The sequence below is a fragment of the Dromaius novaehollandiae genome, chromosome Z (genome assembly GCF_036370855.1).
Source record: "Dromaius novaehollandiae isolate bDroNov1 chromosome Z, bDroNov1.hap1, whole genome shotgun sequence".
NCBI classification, from domain to species: Eukaryota; Metazoa; Chordata; class Aves; order Casuariiformes; family Dromaiidae; genus Dromaius; species Dromaius novaehollandiae.
The window spans coordinates 68,900,064-68,914,555 of record NC_088132.1 but is presented as its reverse complement, the minus strand read 5'-3'; the positions used below and the strand labels follow the sequence as shown (position 1 = coordinate 68,914,555).

Genomic DNA, 14,492 nt, shown 5'->3' with positions numbered 1-14,492 from the left:
TTCCTTTCAACAAGCTTATGCTATTTAACAAGTTTAATAGGTGTCTTCCATTTTTAACAGTAAAATAGGATTGTGGAGCCAGCTGGAGATGAGCCATTATTCATTGCCAAAATTTCTTATCCAATCTAGTTCAGGATCTACAGCTATGAACTGTGTTTTGTCTTAACTGTCATTTTTCAATTTTTGCAGAAGATAAACAGCTTAAACCGTGGTTTAAGAACAGGAGAGATGCCTGAGGACTGGAAGAAAGCCAATGTCACTCCAGTCTTCAAAAAGGGCAAGGAAGAGGACCCAGGAAACTACAGGCCAGTCAGCCTCACCTCCATCCCTGGAAAGGTGACAGAACAGCTCATCCTGGATGTCATCTCTAAGCATGTGAAGGAAAAGAAGGTGACCAGGAGCAGTCAGCCTGGATTCACCAAGGGGAAATCATGCTTAACCAATCTGATAGCCTTTTATGATGGAATGACTGGCTGGGTAGATGAGGGGAGAGCAGTGGATGTTGTCTACCTTGACTTCAGCAAGGCCTTCGACACTGTCTCCCGTAACACCCTCACAGGCAAGCTCAGGAAGTGTGGGTTAAATGAGTGCACAGGGAGGGGAATTGAGAACTGGCTGAATGGCAGAGCTCAGAGGGTTATCAGCAGCACAGAGTCTAGTCGGAGGCCTGTAGCTAGCAATGTCCCCCGGGGGTCAGTACTGGGTCCAGCTTTGTTCAACTTATTCATTAGTGATCTGGATGAAGGGACAGTACACCCTTGGCAAATTTGCTGATGATACAGAACTGGGAGGAGTGGCTGACACACCAGAGGGCTGTGCTGTCATTTAGAGAGGCCTGGAGAAGCTGGACAGTTGGGCAGGGAGGAACCTCATGGAGTTCAATAAAGGGAAGTGCACGGTCCCGCACCCAGGGAGGAATAACCCCAAGCACTACTACAGGTTGAGGGTTGACCTGCTGGAAAGCAGCTCTGCAGAGAAGGACCTGGGAGTCCTGGTGGACAAGAAGTTGATCACGAGCCAACAATGTGCCCTTGTGGCCAAGAAGGCCAATGGCATCCTGGGCTGCATTAGGAAGAGCATTGCCAGCAGGTCAAGGGAGGTGATCCTCCCCCTCTACTCGGCCCTGGTGAGGCCACATCTGGAGTGCTGTGTCCAATTCCAGGCTGCCCAGTACAAGAGAGACATGGCACTACTGGACAGAGTCCAGCAGACAGCTCACTCTCTGGGGATTGGGGGACTGGAGCATCTCTCCTATGAGGAATAGCTGAGAGCGCTGGGCCTGTTCAGCCTGGAGAAGAGAAGACTGAGGGGGGATCTTATCAATGTACACAAATATCTAAAGGGAGGGTGTCAAGAGGATGGGGCCAGACTCTTTTCAGTGGTGGCCAGCAAGAGGACAAGAGGCAACGGGCACAAACTGAAACACAGGCAGTTCCGTCTGAACATGAGAAAAAACTTCTTTACTGTGAGGGTGACATAGCACTGGAACAGGTTGTCCAGAGGGGTTGTGGAGTCTCCTTCCTAGGAGATATTCAAAACCCATCTGGACACGACCCTGTGCAACACGCTCTAGATTACCCTGCTTGAGCAGGGGGGTTGGACTAGATGATCTCCAGAGGTCCCTTTCAACCTCAACCATTCTGTGATATGTTCTACTACATTAAATTTTTATTACCAGCTGACAGGTCAAAGACAAAAACTACATTTTCTAAGATCTGTCATTTAGTTGCTAGAGCCAGTAAAACTGCAGAGATTGCAGTGAAAACATGTCCAGCACTCACTAAGAACAGCAGGCCTGGAAAAATTATCAGTTTGAGTAGGCTTCAGGATAGCAAACTTCAGTTGTTCGTGAAAACAAGATATCTGTGATTTCTTCTGAAAGTTAAGAACAGGGGAGTGGTGTATTATATCTCTTTAATTATACAGCATAAGCATACCCTCAGTGTTCTAGGCCCCATCCAGATGTCCTTACAAGTGAGCTAACTTATCTTTAGTGGTCTTGTGAAATCAACTCTTAAACCATTAGCACTCCTAGAAAAAACAAATATTTCCATTAAAAAACAAACAGAAGAATGCAGTGCTCCGATTTTCCCACCCACCATTTGAACTAACACTGAAAAGGCCTGACTGAGTAATTGAACGAGATATTTTTCCTGGATAGCTTTTCTTCTGAGCTTTTACAACTTAAAAGCATCCTTCCTAATTTAAAGATACGTCCATGAAATACAGCAAGGTGTGGAAAATATCATTTAGGGAACTGCAAAGCAACAGGCTGACATTAAAGCATTTAGAAACCAAGATCTTTATCTAGGAAAGCAACAAAAACCATCACCATATCCTACTACTTTCTAAAGCCACTGGAAACACAACTGCTGACTGACAATTATAATTGCTTAAATATAGTACACTTCAATTTTAGAAGAACTCTCATAGGGACAACACATACCTATTTGATGATGGATATCAATGATACTGAGTTACTGCCTTAAAATTACATTTCATGAACCATAAGGCAAATTCAAACAAGCTGGGTTTTTTGATGTAATTTTGTCAGCTACAATAACTAGGCTTTGTTTAAGAACACAAGGACAAAGGTATGAAAATTAAGAAAGCATGTAATTTTTGTTCTACAGCTTTCTTATGGAACAGAAATATGTAGAAATTAATCCATTTCCATAAAATAAACCCAGTAGCTTTTATCTGAGTAATAAAATAATTAGCTTTCTTTTTTCCTTTAATGCCCAGATACACTGCTGCACATATGACAGCATAACTTGGGGAGGAAGGGGGGTGAACATTTTATAGAACATCATTAATATACGGAATATTGGACGCTAACAGCAGTATTTCAGTTGAGCAACTCTTGCCAGTGTCTGTCAAGTAAAGGATCTGAAAAAGCTCCCAGTTTGTATTTCTCTGTAAAATACTGTTTAAATTCACGTAAATTACTAGATTTTTCTCAGTTACGTTACACTAGGTACATAAATAACAAAAATTTCTACATTTCAGAGTTTAATAAAAATGTCTGAAGTTGTGTAGAATCTCTTGGCTATCTCCTGGCTCAAACCCAAAACATTTTAACTTGCAACATAGACTTTTGCATTAAAATATTTACAGGAATCCTTAACCTCCATCTACCAGCACAGATCTGCTAGCAGAAATGGGCTTCTAGAGGGCAGTGAGAGTGCTGCTATTGCTGTTATTTCTACTACTGTAAAAAGATGGTCCCTGTCCCAGCAAATTTATAAAACAAAAATATGGCAAGGTGGAAAAAAAAGGAAAAAAGTTTTGGGGGTCCACTACAGAAACAAATGAGCTAACTGTGAGAGAAACTCACTGTGGAGCACTTCGTCTCAACAAAACACTTAAGAGGAAATGAAAAAGCACCAGGTGCATTCTGTTTCATATACTGATCCCTCAAACACAGCAGAAGGATGTAAGTGCTGCCAAAGAAGAGGACCTCATGAAAAGCTGTGTGGCATATACACATTAATTCAAAGAAAAAAAAAAAAATCAGACTGCTAAAAGGATATCTGAACTGAAAAAGGTAAAGAACAGATTATAAAAGGGTAATTAATTCTACTTATGTAAAACTTAAGGCTAGAAATACAGGCAACACATGCTTTCACAGATTTTAAATTAATTCTTAAAGCACAGCTCTGATAACTTATACGGATTAAATGTAAATAGTGTTAAAATAATTTGTAACAGTGAAAAATAAGAAAACAACACTTCAGTCTTTATATTTATATAATTCCTTAGAAGATTTATGAGTCATTGCACAATTATTCTTGTTTTACAAATGGGATGACTGGGGCACAGAGATAATGTATCCAGTCATGAAGACGTGTATATCTTCTGCCCTCCTTGCTTGCCTGTAAGTAACCCTACAACTTGTTACATCCTAACATGACATAGCCAGATCAGTCATCACAATTAATGCCTGCTCATGACCATCATTTTTAGCATAATTTCTGGGACTAGATATGAGCACTCTGTTTAGACAAACAAAAGCTCTCTGAAAAAAGTGCTAGGAATTAAACAGAAACAGTTTGCCATGCAAGAAATCAGAAAATATTAATTCCTGCCCTACTGATTACTAAGAAGCAAATACTGAATTTTTGAAAGTGAAATGTGAAAATCAGACTGGTATTCATTATTTTTACAAAAACTTCACATGCATCAGAAGGACAGAAGAAAACAATTGTCAAGCATGATTCCTCTGCACGAAGCACTGATATTTGGGAGACTAATATATATGGAAAGACTGAGGAAAACTTTTGCTCAAGAATTTTTCCAGTAATATGTTCTAAATGTTTCAAAAAGCATTTCAAAAATTGACACAATTTCTTAGAGACTTTATTTAAAAAAAAAGAAGATTACTATATAGCAGATCTTTTTTGGAAACGCAAGAGTTTTTCTCTTACATAATTCAAAGAACTTCATTTCTCACACAGCGGAAATAAACCCTCAAAGCTTAAACCCAAAGACAAATAATACAGAAATAACCCTTCATCTTCGAACAGGTATTAGCAGTTAGGGCTGATTCATCCCACCTAATTTTAGGTATTTAACTTCAAGTATTTACATTAAGACTTCAGTCACCCTGTAGTCACATGGGCTATCTCTGTATTAGCAAACTAGTAGTGTCAGGGAACATCCCTAACCAGTGGCACTTGAGCAGAATTACTGTTAAATTTTCAGACTGACCAGTCCTTGGCCTGGTTATAGCCAGCTAGCAACCTCCCAAACAATTCCCAGGGTCGGGCTTGCAGTCGGAGCAGGCCACAGGCCTTTCTTAAAAGGCAGTTTGCATATGGCCACCCTGTTCAGGAAGGTAAGCGTTTCATAGCAGGGCCATGTATCACTCTGTGCCAGCTGCTCTCAGTACCAGCAAATGGTCCTGGTACATTTATAATGTAGCTACACTGTTAATACTGAGAAAGAGAAACTTCCAAACCACAATTTAAGCCCTTTAGCGGGCTGAACCACAGTCTGGAAATGCCTCTTTCTCCTTACACTGTAAAGAAACCTTGAGCAAATAGATTCGTAACTTGACTGTTCCCATTAAGTGCCTAAAGTTAGATGGGATGAATGCAGGCATCAGTTACAGTATGCTTTCCACTGAATATATTATATGTATAAAGGTATAATGTGCATGCACAGAGTCTACAGCTGTTCTGCAACTATTTCTTTCTCTTCCTTTGTATTCATAAATACCCACTCATATAAATATATGCACATTACTCAAATACAGATACTACAATATCACAATTCAATACCCTCAAGTCATATTAATTCTAAAAAAAGAGAGAGCTATCAAAATCATTCTCTTACACATACTCTCAGAAAAGTCTGCAAAAAAAAATTAGTAACTAAAATTCAAAACTGAACTCCGTTTGTCAAATAATAACCAGTTGTTGGAAAATTGCGCTTACTATAAAAGAGAAAAATAACTATATTAAAGATAAACAGCAATTTAAACAAAAGGAACTATTTAAAACAAGTATGCAGCAAAGAACTTACTTCCTCTTCAATGAGGAAGGCCAACCAGATGCATCACCAGGAAGCAAAAACTCTTTCAGTAAGTGAGAAAACAATAAAGCTAGCAATAAAAGTTATCTTGAAGATGAAAATTAAAGTGTTACTTCAGGTACCAATTTATGGGAGGGTGTTAAACACTATAAAACACTCTGCACTTCTATCTTCTATTATTTCTGTAGAAAGGTTACAAGGCTTGCAGAACAAGGCATGTATTCTGACTAATCAGCAATGAGCATTATTGCCAGAAAATCAAGAAAGGCTGCATACGTTCAGAATCTTTTCAGTTTCAGCTCATATGTTCTGCATTCAAGATTTAGAGCCCCCACACCCTTCATCTTGCCTTGTTACTGGGCACCCCGAGAAGAGTCTGGCCCTGCCTTCTTTACTCCCTCCCCTCAGGTATTCATAGACAGTGGTAAGATCTCCCCTGAGCCTTCTCTTCCCCAGGATGAACAGCCCCAGCTCTCTCAGCCTCTCCTCATGTGAGAGATGCTCCAATCCCTTAAGCATCTTTGTGGCCCTTCACTGGACTTGCTCCAGCATGTCCATGTCACTCCTGCACCAGGGAGTCCAGAACTGGATGTAGTACCGCAGACGTGACCTCCTCAGTGCTGAGCAGAGGGGAAGGATCATCTCCCCCAACCCGCTGGTGATGTGTTTCCTGATGCAGCCCAGGATGCTGTTGGCCTTGTTACAAGGGTGCACTGCTGACTTATGGTCAACTTGGTGTCTGCAAGGACCCCGGGGTCCTTTTCTGCAAATCTGCTTTCTAGCCAGTCAGCCCCCAGCCTGTACTGGTACATGGGGTTATCCCTCCCCATGAGCAGGGATTCATGTTTCCCTTTGTTGAACTTCATGAGGTCCCTGTCTGCTCATTTTTCTCATCTGTTGAGGTCCCTCTCAACAGCAGCATGACCACCTGGTGTCATTCTCCCCAGTTTTTTATTATCTGCAAACTTGCTGAGGGTGCACTCTGCCACATCGTTCAGGTCAGTAAAGAGTTTAAACAGCACTGGACCTAGTATTGACCCCAGGGGTACATCACTAGGGACAGGCCTCCAGCTGGACTTTGTGCTGCTGATCACAACACTTTGGGCACAGTAGCTCAGCCAGTTTTCATTACAACTCCCTGTCCACTTATCTAGCCTGTATTTCGTCAGTTGGCCTACGAGGATGTTATGGGAGAGTGTTGAAAGCCTTACTGAAGTCAAGATAAACAACATCCACTGCTCATCCATCAGGCCAGTCATCTCATCATAGAAGGCTATCAAGTCAGTCAAGTATGTCTTGCCCTTCATAAATCCATGCTGACAACTCCCAACCACCTTCTTGTCCTCCATATGTTTCAAAATGTTTTCCAAGATTATTTGCTCTATCACCTTCCCAGGGATCAATTTGAGGCTGTCTGGCCTGTAGTTCCCCAAATCTTCCTTCTTGCCCTTCTTGAAGATAGGGGTGACATTAGCTTTCTTCCAGTCCTTAGGAAACTCCTCCTAATCATCATGACCTTTCAAAGATCAAGTGGCCTTGCAATGACATCAGCTGCTCCCTCAGCACTCACAGGTGCATTCCATCAGATCCCATAGATTTATGTACATCCAATTAAACGTTCCCTGGTGTTAGGGTTTTGGAGTTCTTGAAGGCAAGTCTTACCAGTAAATACCAAGGCAAAGAAGGCATTGAGTACCTTAGACTTTCCCATGTCTTTTGTCACCAGGTCCCCTGTTCCATTCAGCAGTGGGCCCACATTTTCCCTAGCCTTCCTTTTGCTGCTGATATACCTGTAGAAGCCCTTTGTGTTACCCTTCACATCCTTTCCAGATTCAAGTCCAGGTGGGCTTTGGCTTTCCTAACCCAAATCCTGCATGCTCAGACAGTATCTCTATATTCCTTCTGGGTCACCTGATCCTGCTTCCACCTCTTTTATGCTTCCATTTTACATCCAAGTTGTGTCAGGAGCTGCTTGTTTAATCCATGCAGACCGCCTACCACTTTCACTCAATTTCCTGCTCATCTGGATGGACTGCTCTTGAGTTTGTAGAGGGTAATCCTTGAAAAAAAAAATAAATCAACTAGCTCTCCTGGACCCCTCTTCTCTTTAATATACCCCACTTCTAAAAATATCCCATATACTCTAATGTACCTCACTTCTCCAAGGCTACTGCAATGTAATTAAGCTGCTGAAGTATTTTGGGCAAAGACAGCTGGTGGATCTTCTGAGAAATACAAACACTATAAAACCATGACAGAAAGATCTAGTTAAAAAAAAAAAAAAAAGATATTAGCCTTTTGCTCAATCTGCTAAACATATCTTTTCATTAACAGTTAACCCAACTGATTACCACACTAAACACTTCTTTCAAAGGACTGTGACTGATAATCTCTTCCTCTTCACTAACATCTTACAGTATCTAGCAAGAAAGAAACTCACTGTAGCATATGTTGTTGAAAAATGACAAGCTGAGTACGTTGAAGTAATTCTGGAACATTTGTGCCAGAAAAAAAGTAAATCCACATTTTAGCAGTTGAGCTTAAATAGCATTTCACAAAAATTGAACTTGTTTTTTAATAGCAATAGAGTAAAAACTGAACAAAGTAACTCCTAAAGAGTAATTCCATTAGAAAAGCAAACTATTTCTGAGGATTAACCAATTATCTGCTCCGTCCATAGCACTTTGGCTTGTCACTGTTTAATTTGCTACTGCAAAAGGAAGAGTAAATTTATCAGACTAATTTACATCAACAAATAACAAACGGAACTATTTATTTTAACACAGGTGAATATCTAGTAGACCAGCCAAAACAGTTTGTTCCAGTTAAAGCCATGGTCTTTCCAAACAAGTGCCAGCTTTAAAAACAGAAGTTTCTGAGTGTAATACAAAATGGAATAAGGAATAAACATAATTAGCGATAAAAGAGTGGTATTAACATGAGTTTCAATTTACCAATATTTTTTCAGAATAATTGCAAAATTAAACACAAATCAGTAAAAACTTAAACCCAATAGTGTCTCTTCATAAAAAATATGATATAAGTGAGCTTTCTTTTTTTAAACTTATCTTCAGGATACCTTGAGAAGACCTCTAACTCCACCTGCTGGACAGCAACAGAAACTTTTGTTGTTCAAAGAACAGAGTGTGCATGGGGAAAAAGCAAAATCATCTATAAGGCAATAAGTGATCCAATTATACTGAACATACGAGCCTGACATAAAATTTTCCCACTCCTTGCTGTTAGTTCTCTACACATCATGGGTCTGAGGACACATGCTCTATTATTTCAACTCCTCTGAACTCATCTCTAAGCCTGGGTCTACATACAAAGGTGACTTACCATTCAAAATAAGCTACGATGCCAATTTACTGTTTTCAAAGGTGCAAATCTTTATCCTTGAAAGTTGTGCTAGATTTAAAACTGTTTAGGACCATCTATGCAAAACACCTAAACTGGATTTCTGAATGGGTTTATTTTATTTAATTCCAGTGTCTGGGGGCACATTCATGCTAGTATCTCATTTAGGATTATCTGCCAGCATTATGAATTCCATCTAAGCAAAAATATTTTCTCTTCTGAAACACTCTCCATTCCTTCCACAAACAGACCGTTCTCCATCTCACAAAAGGGTTTTATGGGGGGGGGGGGGGGAAGGGGGGCACAGAGGAGGGAATTTTTAAATCATTCCTTCCCACACATCCAAACAGCAGACAAATTTCACTTCTTCCACCCATCTGCCTGTTCTTATAGCACAGTTACTCATTCACAAGTCATCTCCCTCATAACTGCCTATTCATCAAGCTTCTAAGTCAGAATTTCCTAACCCATGACCTACCAAGATAATCAGTCTAGTCCATCACCTGTTTCTGGCAGTCCCCATGTCTCTGTCTCTCCCTCCTCACTGTTCCCCCGCCCCAAAGGACAAAATGTGGATCACAAACTGTTCTCTTAGACAACATTTCTTCCTGTCTCTCCCCAGGCTTAACAGGCTTACTGCACACCCATTAGACAGTGCATGTGCAGAACCCCCCCCCCCCCCCCCCCCAAGCAGCTCCTGTGAAAGTTGAAAACCCATCCATGGCTGCTGCCACCACTGAAACAACTCATCCATGCCACTCCTGACTTTGCCAGTCAGCAGCCTGCTCTTGGCTGTACTTTTTTTTCTGGCAGCCCATTATTATTTCGTTCCCCCAAGAAGCACTGAGGCTTAATTTACAAGCACAAGCTAGTCTGAGTTCACTCATTCATAGAAACAGTCTCCATACATGCAGTAAGTCTAACAACAACATACGGCCAGTATGCTCAGTTAGAAGATGAGGAAGCAACAACACACAGCTTTCCCTTATCAAGGGAATAAGCTACCCAGCTTAACCAAGCATAAAGGTGGTCATTGCTATTCTAACTAAATATTTAGACTTGTAAGAAAAGACATCTTTGATCATATTTCTTTATTTTGCCATGCACATGCTTGGACTCCCTTTTCTATAAGGAATGAAGGACGAATTTATTACTTTCCATTCTTTCCTTTAGTTAGCCTCTTGCTTCTTCCTGAGTCCATTTCTTTCCGGGATCCCCTTCTCCCTCCCTCCCTCCCACAAATAATACCTACTAAAATACCAACTTGGTTTCTCTCTAGTGCTCAGTCTCTATGTTTTCTTCCAGGCTTCTCCAGCAGAACAAATACTATCCTTTTATCTGAATGCTGCACTATCCAACTCAAAACCTTTCCTAAAAATATCAGTGCCTAATAACAATTTATAGAAACAATCTACGTTAAGTATTCAATTCTTTACATAAGCCTGCTTATCTTGCACAAATATATATAAAAAAATAAACCGTTTAAGTCTAAAAAACACAATCCCACCACATTTTCCAAAAAGAATGAATGTTCCTTGCAGACCGCTTCCTCAAGTTACTGGTAGAGGCACATCGACTATTTCACTTGTTTAAGTAACAAAAGACTCCCACTGACAGTTTAACCCAAGTCTATATGAAGTCTTTTTTTAAAACCGAGATATACCTGAAAGTTATGTGCCCTGACAGCACTATACTAATGTAATAATTGCCCTACAGAGAGGGACAGTATAAATTGATGGCATTAAGTTCCCCTGAAATATGAATACTACAACTTTCATAAGTTAACGTCTCTTGGGTCTCAGATATAATAGTGCTCACACCAGATTAAGAGAGTGAAAAGCCTCCTGAAACCTGCATTTTAATTTCTGTACTTGTTATAAACCACTCAGTGTCTCTCAGTAGCTCTCATAAGCACTTTGAGGAAACACACTTTTCATTAATTTTGCAAAAAATCACATGTTGCTACTTATAGGGTTTTTTTTTTAATTGTTTCAAACTGACCAAAAGCGAAAATCTTCAAACAAAGCTCAATCTCTAAGACTAAAATATTAAAAGCACAAAAAAAAAAACCACTTGCTGTTCAGAATGAGCAGTCTGTCCTCCTGCTCTAATCTGCATATATAACAGAGATTATCTGCTGTTGTTTAAGAAGATTTATTGCATTTTATATATTATATAAAAACAAAATAAAAAGTACAAGACACCAATATCCACAAGGAATTGAGCATTCTTTCTGTGTACAGCATATCAGAGAAAAACATCAAGAGGGCAAAAAGTGGGAAGGATCACAGCTTATGCCTAAAACACATAAGCAGAATAAATATTAGTGATTACGAGCTGTAGAATGAAAGCATTTAGAAATGCTTCTGCCTTCTCAAGCTTGAAAACACAATTTCTATGAATATCTTAAAAAAAAGATACAAGTGTACAAAAAAAAAATAAAATAAATATAATATATATAATATAAAAGTATACAAAAAGTTCTCTACAAAAAGCTAGGTCAAATTTATTTCTAGCAGTAAAGATAAAAATGGTAACAATAACCTCCTGTAATTTGTGTATTGTAAGATATTAATATTAATGTAACCAATTTATGATGTTATTGCATTAAAGATATTGATTAATACAAAGGCAGCACGCCTAAAATTGACTTAGCTTAGTTTGACTTTAAATCCTGAATAATGTTTTGAAATCTTTTAAACATAAGTTAGGGAACCTGGGAACACAAAAACGAGGTACGGAAATGAATCACTGCCTCTCCCACCACCACCCCAACAGTGTCATTATCAGAGTGAACAGTAAAAAGAGGAAAACATATTTGAATGGGAAGATTTTTCTTTAAAAAAAAAAAAAAGAAAAATCAGAACACAACACACTGCCAACAAAAACATCTATACTTATCTGTTTTAAACTTCTGAATTGTCCTCTCTTCCATCTTGCCCCAGCCACCCATTTTAAGACTGAAATTTCTTAACAGCAAGAATTTAACGTAATAGAAATGTACATAGACTTATTATGGAGTTATCTATACCAGGAAACTAAGCATTATAATGTCACCCCTCTTCTGGGAAAATGAATAAAGCAGAAATGCTCATACAACTAAAGTCAGGATACAGACTTAAGCGTCAAGTACTCCAAAGAGTTTAAATGGACTATTCTTGGAACTGTTCTCCCCCCCCCCCCCCGAGAGAATAGCCAAATTACTTACTTACTTACTATGTAACTTATACTCCCTCTCCTCTAACCTCCCTCCATGCCAAAGTTACGTTCTGCATGCAGTATCATAGGACAATGTTAATACCCTCCTGAATTTGTGGAAGCCTCAAAGCTCAGTACTCTCTAATCAGAAGGCGTTCAGGGTGGCTATCTGAACCTGACTGCCTACAAGATAAACTGGAACACAGATTTACCACGCTCAGGGGCTGAGCACAGTTTGCCTACTCAGTGTACCCATATAACGAAACTTACTCGTCTATAGGAGTGAGTTACCACATATTCACAACAGCATAGGAAAAAGCTACCATAGAATAGCTAAAACATTCCTTACAGTATGGCTTACCTCACAAGATTTTATTTACCCTTTCAATTTTCAGATGCAATCAGTTTTTCAGCTCTCTGCTTCTATCATTTTTTGTTAAGTGAACACTCAGAAACAAGACTGAATACAAACTTCACTTCACATGTGTCAACAACAGCACCACAGAAAACAACTGATTCAGTACCAGTGTGTGTACTTAAAATGAGAAGAGTAATTGATCTCTTTTACAAATATGAAAAATATGAATGCAACATCTAGCAAACTGCTTAATATTTGAAAAAGGATTAAAATACCATTTAGCACTTATTCAGTCTAAAGATAGAGAGTAAAATAACATTAGTACCTCCTGTTTTCTGCCAAATTTGCACCTTCATCCTTTAGCTGCTTGCTTTTCTTCATGCAGTCTTCTAGAAGAACTTCTTTTCTTCTCTTAGTTGCATGCACCCAGTTGTCTTCATCATCATCAGCCAGACCCTTATCATCAGCAGCTTCTGCTTCAAATTGCTGCGAAGTGGCTTTTGAGACTTTCTCACCAATTTTTCTCTTCCACCCAAAAGAAGCCATTTGGAGAACTAGAGAGAAACATATTTTTGATAGTTAAGCAATTTAGTTTTTAAGTGTGGCAAGAAATAAAGTTCTGACTTATTCATCTTGATTCTAGGACAACAGTACACAACAGATTGCCATTCAGCCATGCAAATTCTGCTCAGCAGCTTCCCTCAAGGTATTACCCAGGCAACAACAAGTTTGAGCCTAGCTGGAGCATGTTCTCTAGCAAGGAAAAGACTAAAATAAAAGAAGCTCTGACATACCAGAAAGCTTTATAATGCTGAAGCCAATACACGAGGCAGCAGGTAAAAGGAGTAAGGACACGACTCAGTCTAAGGCGTGCGATGCACCTCAGACGCAATCAGGATCTCTACGAGCTGCAGCTGTCAGGCCGACCTCGAGCTGTAGAGCCCGGCGCGCTAGGGTAAGGCTTCCCCCGCACGACCGCCCTGGCCGGAGGCCCTGCGCGCAGGAGGGCGGCCAGCAGCCCCGCGCCTCGATCCGCGGCGGCAGCGGGCGAGGCGCCGCGCAGCTGCCGGGGAGGCAGCGGGAGCCGCGCAGCCAGTAGGGCCGCGGGGGGCCGCGTTCACCGCCACCGACCGCAGCCCCCGCTGGGATGAACGGCGCGGCTCCGCGCTCCCCACGGCCGCTCCCGCCAAACGGCCCGGCCCGGCCCCACCACCGCCCAGCAGCCCCGCAGGGACCACGGCGGCTGCCCCAAGCCCCCGGCCGCGGCCCGCAACGGGAGTCCGTTACCTGCCCCCTTCCTCCGGCCACTTCTCTTCCGGCTTGAAGGCCCACGCAACCTTTGACCCCCGCGGCGGCAGGAAACGGAAATAGAGGACACTGGCCGCCTCCCGCGAGAGGGAAGGGAAGTGGTGGGGCCCCTTCCCCTCATTCCCTTTCCCCTTCCCAAGCGGGAGCGGAAGTGGGAGGACAGCCTCTCTCAGGGGCAGGAGGGCGGCGGCGAGACCGGGGGCAAATTAACTCCCGCCGGCCCCAGCGGGGGGGGTGGGGGGAAAACGAGCCGGCTGCTCGCGGTGCATGACGGCAGGTGGAGTCCCCGGAGCGCGCCGCGCGGCATGCTGGGAGCTGTAGTTCTCGGGCCGCGTCCGTTGGTCGGCGAAGCCCGTGGCCGTTGGGGGCCCTCCTCGGCCGCCGCGGCTCGGGACAGAGACTGGTTAAGCTTATTGCATCCCATCAGAAAAGCGCCTTTCTGGGTCAGAGGAGTGGGATAAAATAAATAAATCTAGATCAAATTTATATTTACACAGAATTCAGGAACAGTAAGACAAGCGAAATCACACAGCCGTCTGTGGTAGCTGAGCTGCAGCAGCTGCAGCCTGGCGCCCCCAGGGTTTCTGTCAGGGCCCAGGAGCAAAACATGCCCAAAAGCAGCAGGTGCAGGACAGGTGAAGCACATAATGCAGCAGCACATAATACACCACACAGCTAGGCACAGAACAGACAGTACCCTAGGCAAGGGTGAAGGAGAGCTAGCATGCAACTG

At 41.7% G+C, this 14,492-nt stretch overlaps 1 protein-coding gene across 1 annotated transcript in view; it reads right to left on the bottom strand.

The window, feature by feature from the left end:
* The window catches only part of LOC135325103 (tetratricopeptide repeat protein 33-like), a 51,185-nt gene extending 37,290 nt beyond the window's left edge, over positions 1-13,895 (bottom strand). Inside the window, exons 1-2 of the mRNA XM_064502613.1 lie at positions 13,739-13,895; positions 12,777-13,005 (exon numbers count right to left, since the gene is read on the bottom strand). Coding sequence (XP_064358683.1) covers positions 12,777-13,005; positions 13,739-13,880 — 371 coding nt within the window. The 5' untranslated portion in view covers positions 13,881-13,895. The remainder of the gene's footprint in view (positions 1-12,776; positions 13,006-13,738) is intronic.
* Positions 13,896-14,492: the final 597 nt, after the last annotated feature.